General features: G+C 40.5%; 2 protein-coding genes across 7 annotated transcripts in view; both read left to right on the top strand.

The window, feature by feature from the left end:
• IL18R1 (interleukin 18 receptor 1) overlaps positions 1–2,508 on the top strand; it is a 37,291-nt gene extending 34,783 nt beyond the window's left edge. For 5 of the 6 annotated variants that reach the window (XM_031032489.2, XM_006737407.3, XM_081833338.1 and 2 more), the window contains one exon: positions 37–2,508. In XM_031032489.2, the coding sequence (XP_030888349.1) occupies positions 37–392 (356 nt within the window). In that variant the 3' untranslated portion in view covers positions 393–2,508. The remainder of the gene's footprint in view (positions 1–36) is intronic. The other variant, XM_081833337.1, reaches the window with a different exon arrangement.
• Positions 2,509–15,724: 13,216 nt separating this feature from the next.
• IL18RAP (interleukin 18 receptor accessory protein) overlaps positions 15,725–18,172 on the top strand; it is a 26,169-nt gene continuing 23,721 nt past the window's right edge. The window contains exon 1 of the mRNA XM_006737411.3: positions 15,725–15,979. Within this exon, the coding sequence (XP_006737474.2) occupies positions 15,910–15,979 (70 nt within the window). The 5' untranslated portion in view covers positions 15,725–15,909. The remainder of the gene's footprint in view (positions 15,980–18,172) is intronic.

The following is an 18,172-nucleotide window of genomic DNA, read 5'->3' as shown; positions in this document are numbered from 1 at the left end:
TCTCTTTAATTATTATGCCACATCTTGCATTTTTAGCTGTTGTTGATGAAATCCACTCATTGATAGAAAAAAGTCGAAGACTGATCATCGTCCTAAGTAAAAGCTACATGTCTAATGAAGTCAGGTACGAACTTGAAAGTGGACTCCATGAAGCGCTGGTAGAAAGGAAAATTAAAATCATCTTAATTGAATTTACACCTGTCAGTGACTTCACATTCTTCCCCCAATCACTACAGCTTTTGAAATCTCACAGAGTTCTGAAATGGAATGCTGATAAACCTCCGTCATATAACTCAAGGTTCTGGAAAAATCTTCTTTATCTGATGCCTGCAAAAATGGTCAAGCCATGCGGAGCTGAATCTGAAGTCTTACCTGTTCTTTCACAGTCCTGACCTTTAGGAAAGCTGAACATAAGAAAGAACTCTTGGCACTATGGGCCTGGAGTGGATGAGCCTGTTTTTAACAAAGGGCACTATTAAAAATATTTACCTCTCTGAAAATCCTACTTACAGCTTGAAGATGACAGTCGTCATTATGTTGCCAGGGATAAGACTGAACACTGAGCCGTGGTCATGTGCTCCCAGAGGAACCTGGGATTCCAAAGAACTGCATCTCCTGTTTCTCCCTCCTCAATAACTGGCTATAGGTGCTCATTCTCAATCCATGTTCAGCAACTGTGAGGCTGATATGCCTTATAAAAAGGGCACATCTTTACATTTTTTTTAAAGATTTTATTTATTTTATTTGAGACAGAGAGAATGAGAGACAGAGAGCATGAGAGGGAGGAGGGTCAGAGGGAGAAGCAGACTCCCCGCCAAGCAGGGAGCCCGATGCGGGACTCGATCCCGGGACTCCAGGATCATGACCTGAGCCGAAGGCAGTCGCTTAACCAACTGAGCCACCCAGGCGCCCCATCTTTACATTTTTAATGCTAATGATTGAATTAAAGGATTGTAAGTTCATGAAGTGGCATTTTCTATGATCCAGTAGGTGACATAATAGCAGGAACGGTGTCTTCACTCTCCCACAGTGCAGCCTACCTCTAAGCACCATGGATAGTGCCTGGGATGTGGTGGAGAGCTGGTGGGGCTGTGTGCATCGGGGACTGAGGTGTGACAGGACCTCAGCCTCAGGACACGTTTAATGTGTCCGGCCACAGCTGCAGACCCACAGTTATCAGGACCCCCCTAAAGCACTGCACAGGGCTTGCTTAATTGGGCCTATTTGGAGGGAACTTCCCCAAACTGTTTTATCTTTCATGAGAGGCACACATTTGAATTAAGATAATTCTCTGGGTTTTTCAGAAATGGTCTAAAACATTTGTTGATTTAACAGGAATGTTTATAGATAGGACAGGTGCCAGATCATATCATCCATATTAGCCATTAGTCACTATTATCCATTAGCCACAGCAAAATATGATCGTTACTGGCTTGATTTGTAAAAAAAAAAATGACATATTTAAAATGCCTTCAAGGTGGAGGCAGCATGGCATGGTGTTTGAGCATGAGCCATACAGTCAAGACACTTGAGTTTGAATCCTGGGCTTGCTACTTACTTCGGTGACCCCTGGAGCCTTTTGAACCAATCTGCGCCTCCATTTCCTCATCTATAAATTTAGAATTTATAGTAATTGTACCCACTTCACAGGGGAACTAAATGAATAAATATAAATAAAGTACTTAGAACAGTTCTTGGCACAGACTTAATAGTATATGTGTGACTATTACTACTTTACTATTAATTGTTACTATTAATTGTTAGATGAGTTATTTAGCAGTGAACTAAAATGGAAGGCAGAGAGCAGGAAAAGGAGAGAGACCTGGAAGGAAGGCAGTTTTGACTTGAGGACATTTGTATATAGGGAAAAGCATATGGGAGAAGCATATCAATAGCACAAAAGGTATTTCTCCATTAGACATGTGAAACTTTTGGCATTGGAAGACATGTGTCTCTCACTCTAAGGTGAGTTCAGCACTGTAGGCTTTCTTGCTGGCCTCGGCAGTCATGGCTGTCCATGGAAATCACTGAGTGACTGACAAATATCCGCCTTACACAGAAAGAAAGAGTTGGGTTAAATCTGGAAGCCTGGTTAGAATATATGGGGTGCAAGGTGAATGTTCCAGAAAGGTTTAAAGCAGAAACTGTTAAAAACAGCTGTAGTAGATATTGCTGAAAATTAAAAAATTGAGATTTTATTAGATCTTTGGTCTGAGAAAGTGATTTACTTTTGTAGAGCTTAAAATTTTGTGTGCTAGTTGGGTGGCTTAAAAAGTAAAAGAATTTATTACTAAATTAATGTTTTATGCGTGAAAATATATGGTCTAGAGAAATTGTATTGCTATCATCAGAGTCTCTAATACATAGACGGATTTTGCTTTTCTCTCTTATTGTGTGTGCTATAAAATACATTAAGTGTATTTTGCATTAAGTATGTTAAATACATATATTAAATGTATGCCTTACAAGATATGAATAAACCATTGGTCTAGTGCTCTTAATTTGAAATGCCTCTTGATGCCTTTTTCACTTACATGAAGATTCTACTTTCTCATTCTCAACATAGATTCCTACCTGTTTCAATAAGATACGGGTCATTCAAAATGGACTTCTGCATCTATCTTCTTCTGCTTTTTTTAATGTCACATTACTTTGTACCTATCTTCTTTGTTGTACCTTCCATCCAGCAGCAAAAGGAGAATTCCCTTCTACAAAGCCACAAAGCCACTCAGTACACAGCCCAAGTATTAGCTCTTCACATGCCAGTTAATTCATGGGCATATTTTTAAGTTTGAGTGCAAACAGTTCCAACTAGGACCAGTAAATAATTACTATTGATAGAATAACGGCATTCTCTTCTGTGGATTCAGGTGTCCTTAAACTGTGGGGGCCATTTCAGAGAATCCGTGAACAGCCAGCTCTCTAAGATGTATAAATACTCCATGTATGTCTATTATGTACTGGAAACATTTATTAAAATAAAGTTATATTCTCTTAGAGCAAAGAGAGAGCTTATTAGCCACATAGCCCAAACCCAGGAGCCTGAAATGTGCTAAGTCCAGGGGCTTGGCCCAGGTCACACAACTAGCTGGCATGATAGCTGGGGGCAGAGAGGTGTGTCATCTCTTCTCTTTGGAGTTGCCTGTTGGACGGCAAGTCTTGAGATTAGTTTCTGGAGGGTGCAGGCACTTTCCTGGGTCAGGCACCTTATACTAGGGGGGTCTAGGGCAGAGCCTGCAAAGAGGAAGCATGGCTATTTAGGACTAGCTCAGAGGAGGACAAAAGAGTTCGAAGGATCTTCAGCCTTTCTTCTTGGCTACTAGGGTAAGGATAGAGGGGGGTGGAAATAGCACTCAAATCCTGCACAGGATGAAAATATCCGCTGTGGCATCTGCCAAGATACAGGGAGTTAGACCTCTGACGGGTACTACGAGCTCCCACTATGTTGATGCTGATGGTTGACCAGGATGGTCAGCGAGGGGTAGGGAGGCCAGGACAGTCAGCGAGGTGCAGAGAGGAGTAGCTTCCCTGCAGCTATCAACATACTTGTCTAAAGCAGGGACAATGGCAAAACCAGTGCCCAAGGCCAAGTCGAATCATAGCTTTAAATTCAAGGAGGAAATAACTGAAGTGCAGCTCTGAGGGAGGAGACCCAGCATCTGAGGGAAGCCATCTTTCTGAGCAGAAGCTACTCTGAGAGGTGGGCTCAGGAGTAATGGAGGGCTCTTCAAAGAGTGAGCAAGCCATAGATCTAACAGGAAACGGTGTGTGTGTGTGTGTGTGCTGTGGGCAGGGCACACGGTCCTTTCTGCATGCTCCACTGGTAATGACCACAGTCCAGGCTGGGGGCTCCGAGACCAATGTCTATATTTCTGTGTGAGGCTTGTGACGACCAGATTTTATCTCTTTACAGCCTATCTTGTGGTTGCTTATACACACTCAGGGAATGTGATTTATGTTATACCCATTTATACATCAAGATATACAACTTGATGTGCATGCTTAATAATTAATGGTGAACATGCTAAGAATAGACTTCTAGATTGTGTTTTGGGAGTCCTAGGGCTTTTTTTGTTTTTTGTTTTTATTTTATTATGTTATGTTAATCACCATACATTACATCATTAGTTTTTGATGTAGTGTTTCCTCATGGTGCCTTAGGGACCATCCTGGGCAGTGGGGTGGAGTGCAGGGGAACATGGGAACTGGGTCTAGTCTTCTCCCCACTGCCCATTCCTTCCAGATACCTCAACTAGAACAACACTGCTTTTACCCATTTTTATGTTGAGGTTCCACATACTCATTTTATTTATTTTTTAAAAGATTTTATTTATTTATTTGACAGAAAGAGACAGTGAGAGAGGGAACACAAGCAGGGGGAGTGGGAGAGGGTTAGTGCCGAGCAGGGAGCCCGATGCAGGACTCGATCCCTGGACCCTGGCATCATCATGACCTGAGCTGAAGGCAGACGCTTAACGACTGAGCCACCCAAGCACCCCAACATAGTCATTTTATTTAACAAAATAAAATACCTCCAAATAGATCATGGTTTAGATGTAATGAACATAATCCTCTGTAGCTAGTTTAAAGAGAAACAGTTCTAGAATTGTCAGAGAGGGAAAGAAACAGACCCTAGACTAATCTTCCAAGAATATCTTCTGAAGTCACACAAAAAACTGGGCTGTCAAAGGTGCTGATCCTCCACAGACAGGAAGAAATCTGCTGAATCAGGAAGCTCCTGATGTAGCTGCCAGATCCTGAACTAGTCTGGAGTCAAAGTTGAGGGAAAGCCCCATACTGTGGAATTGTCCAGGGCTGAAAAAGCCAATTGCTTCTGGGTACCTGGGCCCACCAGGACCAACAGAATTCTTAATTTGCTTTATCCCACAAGAAACCTAGTAGCCTCAGAATAATTTGTAATACTAACACAGACATCTATATTTTGCTTATTAAAAAAAATTCAAGATTTTTTTTGGGGGGGGTACTATTTTAGACCTTGAGAATATCCCATTAGAATATAATAAAGTCAAGCTCTCGTGTTCTGGAGTCATTTGAAATTATTCTTCTTGATGTAGTTTTGTCAACTCAATAAATAGTTCAATTTCTTTGATTTTGATTTTTAGGGATTGCTCCTTAAAATTTTGCTTTGTTTTATAATAATGCAAGATAGTTAACAGCCTTCTAGTGCAAATTTATAAAATAAGGTATATGCAGAAAAATCCAGCTTCTATTCCTCTCCCTGCTACTTGTTTCCTCCTTCCCATATAAGCAAACCTTTCTAGAAATGATGTCACTATATCCTTCTATTTTTAATATAAATGAAGATACATACATATTTAAATCCCCTCACTTCTTACAGAAAAATGGTAGCATATTATATACAATTTTCCACCTTGTTTTCCCATTTCATAGCATATTCCAGAAATCATTGCCTAATCGCATTTGGTGCTATTTCTCATTCTTTCTTAGAGATACATGACACACCATTTGTGTGGCTGTACCACAGTTTATTCAACCAGTCTCAAATATTTCCCGTCTTTTGCAATCTTAGATTATGTTGTAAAGAATAGTCTTATGCATACATCTTCTCATATTTTTGCTAGAATATTTTGGGGATGGATTGCTAGAAGTAGGATCTCTGCATCAGAGGATAATGCATATGGACTTTGGCTTAATATTGCCTTTTCATATGGATTGTCCTTTTGAACTTCCATTAGCAATGTAAAGAGTACTTACCTTAGTTTTTGCCAATTTTTCTGCAAAGATAATGATCTTTTTCATCTCTGTTGTTGGAAGATCTTTACATATAAGCTATTAAGACATGGCAATGCAAGTTGCAAATATTTTGCGTTCCCAATCTATCACTTATATTTCTACTTTGCTATTGGTATTTACCCACTTCCTAATTATAGAGGAATTTACCCATTCTTCCAATATTTGTATATATTCACTTTTTAAAATTTAAATCTTCAGTTCATTTGGAATTTATTCTGGTGTGCAGTGCAAGGAATGGATCCAATGAAACATTTTCTACATGGCAGTCCAGCTAGCACAACATTACTTTTTAAAAATATCATCTTTTACCCACTGATGTAACTTCCATTAAATTTTCATATCCCATCAGATCTATTCCTAGACCATCTAGTCTTTTCTATTGGTCAACTTTCTATTCATGAGATAATTCCACACTGTTTTAATTATAGAGATTTAAAAATGTATTTTAATATCTTGTAGTGGCTATGTCCCTTGCTGCACCCCAAAGCTCCTATTTTTCAGTGATTTTCCGATATTTCTCACATGCTTTTGTTTTCCTAATGAATTTTGCAATTAGCATGCTTAACTCCAAAGAAAAACCTGATGGCATTTATTGGATTCACATTAAAATTTTTAAGTTAACATAGGGAGGATTGATTTTTTTTTTTTTTTGAGGTTTTGTCTACCTAACCAAGAACATAGAATGTCTTTCTCCTTGTTTAAATCTGTATTTGATTCTTTCTGGAGAGTTTGATAGTTTTTCTCTTAAAGATTTTGGATATTTCATGTTAAGTTCATGCTATTTTGCTATTAAAATGGTATCTTTCTTACATCTTCTAAATTGTTTTTGTTTTTATCATCTACTACACTTTATTAAGTTCTTAGTGCATGTAGTGATTATTTAATTGATTCTTTGTTTTTTTTTCTCTATATAATCATATCATCTGCAAAAAGAGATGGGCAATTAGACATAATTAATTAGAGATAAGCAATTAAAAGCATTGGAATTGGAGGGGAATTCCAACGCCTCTAATTGCTTTTTCTTGTTTAATTGCATTGGCAATTTACCCCCAAGTGAAATAGAATTCATTCATCCAATGGTAATATATGTTTCAGTTATTTATTGCTGTCTAACAAACTGTACTAAAACTTAGTTGCTTAAACATAAGATTTTATTATTATTTCTCACAATGCTGCAATCTGGTTGGGCTCAGCTGGACTGTTTTATTGCTCCATGTGGTGTCTGCTGGGACTGGAACATTCTGGATGTTCTTCACTCACATATCTGAAGCTGGGATGGTTGGAGCAACCGGAGTCTGCCCAGACATCTCTCTCTCTCTCTCTCTCTCTGTCTCTCCCTCCCTCCTTCCTTATGTTTTTACAACCTGGCTAGCTTGGGCTTCCTTACTGCAAATGATTTTAAGATATTCGGAATTCTTGTATTGTGCCTGGCTTCCAAAAGAGAGGAAGTAGAAGCTGAAGATCTTTCAAAGACTGGGTTCAGAGCTGGCACATTGTCACTTCCCTTGCATTCTATTGGTCCAAGCAAGTCACAAAGTCAACCCAGATTCAAGGACAGGGAAAATAGACTCTACTTCTGGACATGTAAAGCAAAATGCACATGATGTGGCAGAGGAATTGATGGCAGCCATTTTGGGAGACTATCCTTGCAATGCCTGTACCAGGATATCCCATCTCCGGCAAACCTATTCAAACCCTATGAAATAATGTGTTCAAATTCATTACCAAGGTCTGCATTAGGATCTCTGAAACTTCAGAAGCACTGCTTCCACACTCTAATTCACTCGAATCCAGTTTAACAGTTATTGAATACCTACCATAAACAACACCTTATGCTTAAACTTCTCCTTCCATCCTACCCATGTCTCTCCCCAGCCCCCAGGTCTGCTGCCTTTCTTCTTGTCACTGTGCAGCTCCCACAGGCCACTGTGAGCCTGGGGCTTTTCATGCCTGGAATATCCTTTTATCTGCTTCTTATGACCTCTCTTGGAATAGGTATGAAAAAAGCAGTCACATCCTCTTGGAATCCCAGGCAGATTTATGATCAGTGGCTGATACCTTTGGGGGTTTATTTCTGGCTGTAATGGCTAATTCCTTTTTCTACCATTCTACCCTCACCTCAGGTAAACACTTATTTTGCCTTCATCTCAAAGTGCAAGACTTAGTCTTCACCTGTGTTTTATGTTCTCCTCTAGTTACGTGTAGAGAAAGTCGTGGAGCTCTAACGTGCTCAGATGAATCAGCCCTATCCTTGCCAGAATATAAGACTCTTGAGGGAAGGTGATATCAAGGCTTAACAGTATGCTTTCTGGGCCAGCGCTCTTTTGGACTAGTGTGGTCTCAGGATCCTTATTAAGTGATTTCAGTTGTTCTATCAAAGGGACAGTGGTGCTCTTAATTATATGTTATATTTTGAAGCTTTCTCTTTTAATAAATAGGTACCCCAAAACCTTGGTGAATTTAGACTTTAAACTTATTTCCCTCTTTGTCAATAAATTATTGCTTTATATAAACAGTGTGGGAGAGAGATTTTTTCCTCTTCCAGAATTAGTTAGTCATCAGAAAGGCTTAAGCTTATATCTTAAGGGTTGCACTTTCAGAGGTTAGTTTGACAAGACAAAAAAGAAAAAAAAACAAAGTTGAGAAATTGAGTGCTAATATTCTTTACAGGAAATTCCTGTAAAGGAAACAGGCTTACTCATTCTTTCAACTAAACCTAACCACAAATCTTATCTAGTTGAGGTGGTTGGTCAGAGAAGAGTTTTAGATGCTTCATCTTCAGGACATTTCCTTCTATTGATAACAGGTAGTTCATTTGATTTTTCTCTGTATGCCAAAGATTTGGCAAAGACAATGGTCATTTGCAAAATAACAAATGTTTTCTTCTTTTCTCCAGATATAACTCATCATTTCCAAACATGTGTGAGTTAAATGGCTGTTGTGTCTTCTCCAGGTATTTCTCTGGCTAGGAAGAGATATATAGTAGAACTCTGAAAATCGGTATTTTGACATGTTCTTCAGATACAAAAGCTGGCAGTTACTGAAATAAGGACTCAAAGTTCCTTCCTCTTTTTTTTATGTCTTAAGAACAGGAAATAAATGTAAGAATTATTTTCGCTAGATTTCCTAACCAGAAAATATAAGTTGAGAAAAGAGCTTAAATAATTTTCAAAGTGAATTTAGAAATTCCTGTTCATGAAATTTTTTAAAGCTTTTTTTTAAGATTTTTTAAAAGAATTTATTTAATTACTTGATAGAGAGCACAAGCAGGGAGAGTGGCAGGCAGAGGGAGATGGAGAAGCAGGCTCCCCACTGAGCAGGGATCTTGATGTGGGGCTCGATCCCAGGACCCTGGGATCATGACCTGAGCCGAAGGCAGACATTTAACCAACTGAGCCACCCAGGCGCCCCTCATGAAATTTTTAAATAACAGATGTGCTATCTAAGAAAATTTATATCTCCCTAGCTATACAGTCTTCACTTTATAAAAACATGATAGTTATCAAAAAACTGACATATAGTGATTTGAGCATTTTGTGGATATTGGCTAAGAGTAGAGAGACTCTAGATGTTTGCCAAATTCTAATGTTCATCTTGATGTGACCATAAGATCAAGTGATTGACAGCAGTCACTACACACTGGATTTTCTGTAATTCTCAGATAATAGGGTATAAAGCTAACATGGATCATGTGAAAATCATAACAATATTAGTTGAATTAAACAGTCACTATTACAGTAGACCAAATCTCTATATGCACCTGTGTTCTCTGTGTAATCACTGCTGATCCTGTGGGCAATTATAAAGTAGTTTTTTTTTTAAGATTTTATTTATTTAGTTGAGAGAGAGAGAGAGAGCATGAGCGGGGTGGTGGGAGGGGCAGAGGGAGAAGCAGACCTCCCCAATGAGCAGGAAGCCCAACTCTGGGCCCAATCCCAGCACCCAGAATCATGACCTGAGCTGAAGGTAGATGCTTAACCGACTGAGTCACCCAGGTGTCCCTAAAGCAGTTTGTCTTTGACAGTAAGATTTCCATTCCTAAAGCTCTGTTGACACCTGCCTTCTCCAGCATTTTCCTCTCTTTTGCCTTATACCATCAAAACCTTGGTCAGCAAAAATTTTAGTTCACTCTTAACCAAAGATAGTTGAAGGTCTAGCTTTGACCAGTGGAGGCAGGGAATCATCAACCTCTGACAAAAGAATTGTGGCTCTCAAAAAGCAGGTATGAAAATGTTTTGGAGAGACCCTTCAAGTACTTGAAGTTGCCCTGTTGGGCTCTCATCTCCTTCTGTGAGGGGGTAAAATGTGGTGATGAGAAAATCAGAGGTTGGAGGCCCTCTACATCTGGACATGAATTCTTTTTATACTTACCAGGTGTGTGATTATCATTAATAGTGGGGTCCACTATTTCAAGCAATGTGAGCTTTGGTTGCCCATTAGTACAATAAGAAAGATAATCATCTTCCCATGTGTGACCAGAAAATAAATGAGAGCAGTGCACTATGTTCAGTGACACCTGCCCATGGTTTTAACTCCCCTCAACAGAGACTCTACAGACTGTTTTGGATTAAGTTGCCCTTGCTCAATAAACCATATACTCTGCATCTTGTGTGATTCCTTATGATTCTGAAAGCGTTTTGGTAATGGTAGAATGCGAGTCATCACCTAGATGTTAAATAGTCCTAAAAAGGTAGATGTTGACAAACAAGTCACACAGTGTGTTATCCCACTTAAATGGGGTTTCCAGAATAGGCTTGTCCTTGTGTTGTTCAGTTGCCAACAGTACTGACAACAGCTGTTGTAACTCAGCACGGACCCACCTCTCCAGGGTCTATTCTTGTCCCTGAATGGGGCTTCCCAAGGATGTGATTGCCCTGACGCTTGTTTATGATGTAGATGCCAATGTTCTCCTCAGGAATCTGATTTAATATGATTTGGAGAGCCCAGAATTCTGCATTTTTAATCAGTGTTCCAGGTCACTACTGTAATCAAGAAAATTTGAGAAACGATGTCGCAGAGACAGAGCTATAGTCTGGAAACAGCTCCAGGCAGCCTGAGGTCGTAAGCCAGCAGATGAGTACATCATGGAGAGAGCTTCTGGTGGCTCAAGGTTGGGTTGGACATTCGTGAGGTTTGGAGGCTGCTGGATATGGTAACCAATTAGCTATAGGCTTCGACATTCAAACATGGAATCACAAAATGTTAGAGCTGAGATGATTTTAGCAATCATGTTCTCACGGTTCCCAAGCCAAGGAGCTTTAAAAAAAAAATACACATTTCCTAGTTTAAACCCCAGAACTTCAGATTCCCTAGCTCTGAGGTAGGGAATCTGATACAGCCCAAATAATTCATTTTGCAGATAAGAAAACTGAAGTACAGAGAGAGGTTAAGTGTCTTAACTGGAGTCACACAACAAATTAATGGTCAAACCTAGATTGATATGCATTTGTCCTGACTCCTCCTGAAGTGTTTTGCATTTATCTGGACAACAGAACTGATTGTGACTCATACATAAAGCTTTGTCCTGGGATTTGGAGCTAAGATTTCTGAAACAAGATCCCTGCTCTTGAGCTCCCAGTCTAGTGGGAGAACACAGCATACAAGATAACAATGATACTGCGGTGTGGGTAAATTATGAACAAGGAGTTACTGAGGCCCTCTTGTTAGCCTGGTACTATTCCTGGAGAGAGCATGCAGGCTGGAAAAGACAGACCTAGCTCCTACTGGCATGGAATTTCAATTCTTGTAGGGGCATAAGTTTTTTTTTTTTTTTTTAAGATTTTTATTTATTTGTCAGAGAGAGAGAGAGCACAAGCAGGGGGAGCAGCAGAGGGAGAGGGAGAAGCAGGCTCCTCACTGAGCAAGGAGCCTGATGTGGGACTCGAATTCAGGACCCTGGGATCATGACCTGAGCCGAAGGCAGACGCTTAACGACTGAGCCACCCAGGCGTCCCAGGGCATAAGTTTTTAAAACAACATATTTGGAGACCATAATGTGAGCTAAGACACAGTCATATAAGATGAGTAACAAGATGGTTGCTGGCTGGTGCAGTAGTGAGGAGGGAGGGATGGGCTTCATTATATCAATGGCCAGACAAGGTCTCTCTGGAGAAGAAATGCGACACAAGACACAAGAGAGCCAAATCAAAGCCCACAGTGTTTTGCAAATGGTGGCTGGAATGGATTTTTTTAAAGATTTATTTCTTTATTTTAGAGAGAGGGAGACAGAGAGAGTGAGAGAGTGTGCATGAGTGGGCAGGGGGACGGGCAGAGGAAGAGGGAGAGACAGAATCCTCAGACTCCCCACTGAGCATGAAGCCCAACATGGGACTCGATCCCAGGACCCTGAGATAATGACCTGAGCTGAAGGCAGATGCTTAACCTACTGAGCCACCCAGGGGCCCCCTAGGAATGGGTTCTTTATCTCATGTGCGGTGCAGCTGATAAAGTCTGCAGCATGGAAATGGCATGCTCAGGTTTGCTTTTTAGGAAGATACTTCTAGAGGTTGGAGATGGGGAGATTATTCTTTGAGGGAAAGGAAAGAAAGGTGAAGGGGAGACCACATCTCAAAAGGCAGTTGCTGATCCTGTCTTGTTCCTCGACCATAGTCCTTGTAAGAAGAGCCACCCGTTGTCACCAATGGGGATAAACAGTGCAGTGACTCTAGTCCCCGTGCATGGCTCTCTTCAAGGTGCTCCACCATCTCATGAAGCCTCTCCTCCCCTGAGCGTGCTCTCCTCTCAACAGGTCAGCCACCAGTACTCTGATCCCCAGCTGGGTAAACTGGTCTGGATAGACCTTCCCACCCTGCATGGCTCTGCAGCCTCCTGTCCAAGCCTGATCTCTCCATGGTTTTAGGGATTCTACCTCTTCCTACTTCCTCACTCTCACTTGTACTTGACCTGCCAACCTGCTCACTCATTCCCCTCACAGCTGAATGGTGTCTAAGCTCTGCCTTTGTCAACAAATGCTCAAACTCTGGCTTCCCTGCACGGTGTAGCCTGTGGACTACGGGGCTTGTCCCCACCCCTCACATTCCTTCCGTTACTTCCTTTTCTTGTGCTGCTCCCTGTCAGCTAACCCCCGGCACCCCACACAAGCTGATCTGATCTATTGGAGCCAAACCTAGAGGACACTTCTCAGTCCTTTTCATGCCAACTCTATAGCTTCTGATGCTGACATCCCATTTTTGCCTCCAGACTTTCTCTGTGCTTAGTATCAGGATGGTCTCCGTGTTCTGTTTCTTTTCTTCCTTTTGGGTTTATTCTTTTTCATTTCAGCCTTGGCCCTGACCTAACCTCTCCGGGCTGGTATTCTTCAAGGAAATCTGTCTGCCCTTTCCTTGCAGCTTACAGATGCTCCTAGCTTGAACTCTTCTCCATGCCGTTGACCCCCAGAAGCCTTTCTGAGTCACCCGGCTGCCTTTGTAGTGCTCCAACTGGGGCCCCAAAGACACCTCAAGTTCAATGCTTCTGTTAGAGAAACATTACTTGGGGCGCCTGGGTGGCTCAGTCGTTAAGCATCTGCCTTCAGCTCAGGTCATGATCCCAGGGTCCTGGGATCGAGCCCCGAGTCAGGCTCCCTGCTCAGCGGGGAGCCTACTTCTCCCTCTGCTTGCCACCCCCCTGCTTGTGCTCTCTCTCTCTCTGGCAAATAAATAAATAAAATCTTTTAAAACATTTTTTTAAATTAAGAGAAACATTATTTATTAATAAAAAATTATAGATAATAAAATTTCTCCTTCCTGCATCTGAAGATGTTAGAGATATGGGGTGTGTGTGTGTGTGTGTTGGAAACTGGTCGGAAATGAAGAATTTTATAAGATGAGGAAACCCCAGTATGTATTTATGAGAAAAAAATGAAGATTCCTGGAAAGAAAGATTCTGGGAAGGTTGGCAGTGGAGGCAGGGGGTCACAGGAAGGGCCAGGGAAGGCAGGGAGGGTGAGGAGAGGAACTTGCTTGGCTGGTTAGATGTGGAAAGAGAGAGAGATTGATTCTGTGGGCTTCCTAAAGAACATGGGTATTGTGGGAAGGTTTTTAAAGGGCCAAGTGACATTTCATGTAACTTTTCTTCCTTTTTTCCCCTTTCTTTTCTTTCCTTCTCTTTTTCTTGCATCCTCCTGTAATTGCTTATTTGCATGTTTGTGTTGACAAAGACTCTCTTCCTGACCAAATTTTAGTCAGGCTTCTCTGAGACCTCTTCTCCACTAGGCCTCAAACCCCTCCCCAGTTGTATGTCTGGTCTTACTAGCCCAGTCTTAGCAAAGAGCCCTGTTAAGTCATCCTCCTACCCTCAATATCTAAGTCCTTGACTCACCTTGAGCAAGAGCTCTGTTAGGTCAGTTTAGTAAGAATTCCTCTACTTTGATGTTTCCTTAGTAACTTTCCAGCCCCTGAACCCCCTCACCTTGCTCCTTGGCTATATCCTCCCCTGTTCTTATTGTCTTCTGAGTTGAGCTTGATTTCTCTCCCCTATTGCCATAGTCTTGAATAAAAGTCTTTCTGACTATTTCAATCAGTGTCAGAATAATTTTTTATTTCACAAAGTTCTTCATATTGTGACAGATGTTTGAGGACAGGGATCATACTGTTTATTTTGTCCCACGCTCCCCCAACTTTAAAGAGTCTGAGAGAGCATGGGAGTGTTTTAGGGGGAATTTTTAGGCAAAGTTCAGGGGTAAGTCTTCTCATTCCCATAACCCCAAAAGTAATACACAGAGTAATATCGAGTACTTTTTATGTTAGTGATAATAGTTCAGGACTCTAAAAGGACAGATTAAACAGTCATATAGCAAAATTACTTTTATTTTCTGCTCAAGACAACATTAATCAATAACCAAATATTAACACTATTCTGGACTTTCCAAATTCATATGTTGAAATTCTAACCTTTAAAGATGATACCACTAATGATGGTATTAGGAGGTGGGGTCTTTGGAAGTTGCTTAGGTCATAAGGGTAGAGCCTTCATGAATAGGATTTGTGTTTTTATAAAAGAGACTCCAGAGAGATCTCTAGCGACTTTTACCACATGAGGACATAGTGAAAAGGCACCATGCACTAGATAGAGGGCCTTCAGCAGAATACCACCATGCTGGTGACTTGATCTTGGACTTCCCAGCCTCCAGAACTGTGAACAATAAATTTCCAATGTGCATAAACCACCCACCATGTGGTATTCTGGTATACCAGCCCAAATGGACTAAGACACCCACGCAGTATCCTTATCACTCATTTCTTACAAATGGTTTGAAAATTCCAATGGCCACCCTATCAATAAGGGAGACAAAAGTGCCACGAACACAGGCCAGATTCTCGTTCTCTCTCTTCAGGTGATCTTGCTCCCTCACCTTTTCTATTTCAGAGGATTGTTTTGTCCCCCATCCCCAGCCCCCCTTCACTTTAAAGAGCCTAAGACAGTATTGGAGTGTTTTAGGGCAGATTTTTAGATAAAGTTCCTTATTCCTACAACCAACCCCAAGAGTGATACACAGAGTAATACAGTAGTATTGCTATCCAGTTGTCCAAAAAGACAACTTTTCCTTTCTTATTTGCGGAACAGAGAGTCTATTCTCTAATAGTTCATACAAATAATAAAGTAAATAAAACAGACATGTGGACATTCTCAAATTTTATACGTATGAACTATGGCATAGGGTTCCGGAACTGTGGTGATCCTGACATTTTTAATCAACTCGGGTCACCTTTTCAGGAAGAGTTTCATTTAACTTTTTCCAAATCACTCATGGAAATATACATGCTAGGTGATAACATTAAGAGGAAAAAAAGAAGAAAAAGAAGAATTCCTTGAAGAAATGGCACCAAAAGAACACACGGTATAGTGCAGAGGTCCAAGTGGTTACCATGAGCTTGAGACACTCTCCCTCCCATAGATGTAGAAGAAATGACACATACCATTGTGGGCATGGGAAGGTGCATTTGGGTAGGACCCGCCCCTTTCAAAGCTTCCTGTGTGACTTATATTTTGATCACTGGTTCTAATTTCTTCATTTCTCATTTCTTGACTTCCAGAAATGAAGACGATTCTCAGGGAGGAGCTCTGAAACACAACGTACCGCAGCCTGTCAACAGAGCAAATTCACTGAAGTGATGACAGGACCCAGGGAGAACAATGCTTTATTTGAGCTGGATATTTCTTTGGCTTGTCACAAGAGAGAGAATTAAAGGAATGACTATTTCAGGTAGGGTTTTCACTTTTCATGTTAACATTGTGAGTCTTGTGGTCAGAGTTTAAAGTGACAGATAATCTGATATATCAGCAGCTTGACTTATTAATACAGAGCATTTCCTTCCTACTGTTGAGGTGGGTGCAGGAAGAGAGAAATTACTGGGGTGAACAACTTTCTGCTGATACCAAGCATCAATGAGGAGCCCAGTTATGGTAGCTGGGTGTTCAGTGGGAGCAGCTGAAGAGGAATGAGGCTCAAGTCCATTGGGAGGGAGTTAAAACATGATCTTCTAAATGGAAGCAGTGAAGAAGACAGACAAGGGAGCTTAATTCCTCATTAAATCATATGCTCTTTGTAAATGTAAGTTAGATTTTGATCTTTTTCTCCTCCACTTTTGTTGAGATGTAAGTGACAGACAGCACGGCACAAATTTAAGATGCACAGCAAAATGATTTGACTTACAAGTAGAGTGAAATGATTACCACCGTAAGCTTAGTTAATATCCATTATCTCATATAGCTACCCCAAAAAAAGGACAAAAAAAAAGAAGCTTCCTCATTTTTTAGTTGTGATGAGAACTCTTAGAACCCACTTTCTTAACAACATTCAGATCTATCATACAGTAAGTAGTGTTAACTATAGTCATTGTGTTCTCCAGTACATTCCCAGTACTTCTGTATCTTATAATTGGAAGTTTGTGCCTTTTGACCACCTTATCCAATTTCCCCACTCCCCACCCAGCCTCAGGTAACCACAAACCTGATCTCTTTTTTTTTCTATTATTTGTTTTATTTTTTCATGGTTGGACACTGAAAATAATACTAGATAATTTTATTTGTTCAGTTTCTTTTCTTTCTTTTTTTAAAAAAGATTTTATTTATTTTTATTTGAGAGAGAGAGAATGAGAGAGAGAGAGAGCATGGGGGGGAGGGTCAGAGGGAGAAGCAGACTCCTCACTGAGCAGGGAGCCTGATGTGGGACTCGATCTCAGGACTCCAGGATCATGACCTGAGCCAAAGGCAGTTGCTTAACCAACTGAGCCACCCAGGCTCCACTTTTCTTTCTTTCTTTTTTTTTTAATGTTACTAAATTTCACTTTCTTTTTCTTTCTTTCTCTATTTTTATTATGTTTATAAGTTTGCTTTTGTTTTTTTTTGTTTTTTTTTTTTTTGAGACTCCACATATAAGTGACATCATATGGTATTTGTCTCTCTGTCTGACATTTCACTTAGCATAATGCCCTCAAGGTCCATCCATGTTGTTGCAAATGGCAGGATTTCCTCCTTTTTTATGGCTGGATAATATTCGTGTGTGTGTGTCCAACTTCTTTATTCATTCATCTGTTGATGAACACTTAGGTTATTTCCATATCTTGACTATTGTGAATAATGCTGGTGTGAACATAGAGGTGCAGAATATCTCTTCGACATAGTGTTTTCATTTCCTTTAGATATATTCTCAGAAATGAAATTTCTGCATCATATGGTAGTTCTATTTTTCATTTATTTGAGGAGCCTCCATACTGTTTTTCCATAATGGATATACCAATTTATAATCCCAGCAGTGCCCAAGGGTTCCCTTTCCCCACCCCCTTGTCAGCATTTCTTATCTCTTGTCTTTTGTTGATAAGCCATCCTACCAGGTGTGAGGTGATATTTCACTATGGTTTTGATTTGCAGTCCCTTAATGATTAGTGATGTTGGGCATCTTTTCACGTACCTGTGGTTCAATTATATATGTTCTTTGGAAAATGCTTATTCAGATTCATTGCCCGTTTTTAATTGGCTTATTCGGGGGATTTTGTTTGTTTGTTTGTTCTTGTTTATTTGTTGATTTTGCTTTTGAGTTGTATGTGTTCTTTATGTATTTTGGATGTTAATCATATATTTTATTAGATACATGGTTTGAAAATATTTTTTCCCATTCTGTAGATCATCTTTACATTTCGTTGATCATTTCTTTTGCTGTGCAGAAGCTTTTTAGTTTGATGTAGTTCTACTTGTTTATTTTTTTTTTTTAAAGATTTTTTTTATTTATTTATTTTGAGAGAGAGAATGAGAGACAGAGAGCATGAGAGGGAGGAGGGTCAGAGGGAGAAGCAGACTCCCTGCCGAGCAGGGAGCCCGATGCGGGACTCGATCCCGGGACTCCAGGATCATGACCTGAGCCGAAGGCAGTCGCTTAACCAACTGAGCCACCCAGGCG

The sequence above is a fragment of the Leptonychotes weddellii genome, chromosome 10 (assembly GCF_054177405.1).
Source record: "Leptonychotes weddellii isolate Sample4059 chromosome 10, ASM5417740v2, whole genome shotgun sequence".
Taxonomy (NCBI): Eukaryota; Metazoa; Chordata; class Mammalia; order Carnivora; family Phocidae; genus Leptonychotes; species Leptonychotes weddellii.
The sequence above is the reverse complement of the archived record's forward strand: the minus strand, read 5'-3'. Positions and strand labels throughout refer to the sequence as shown.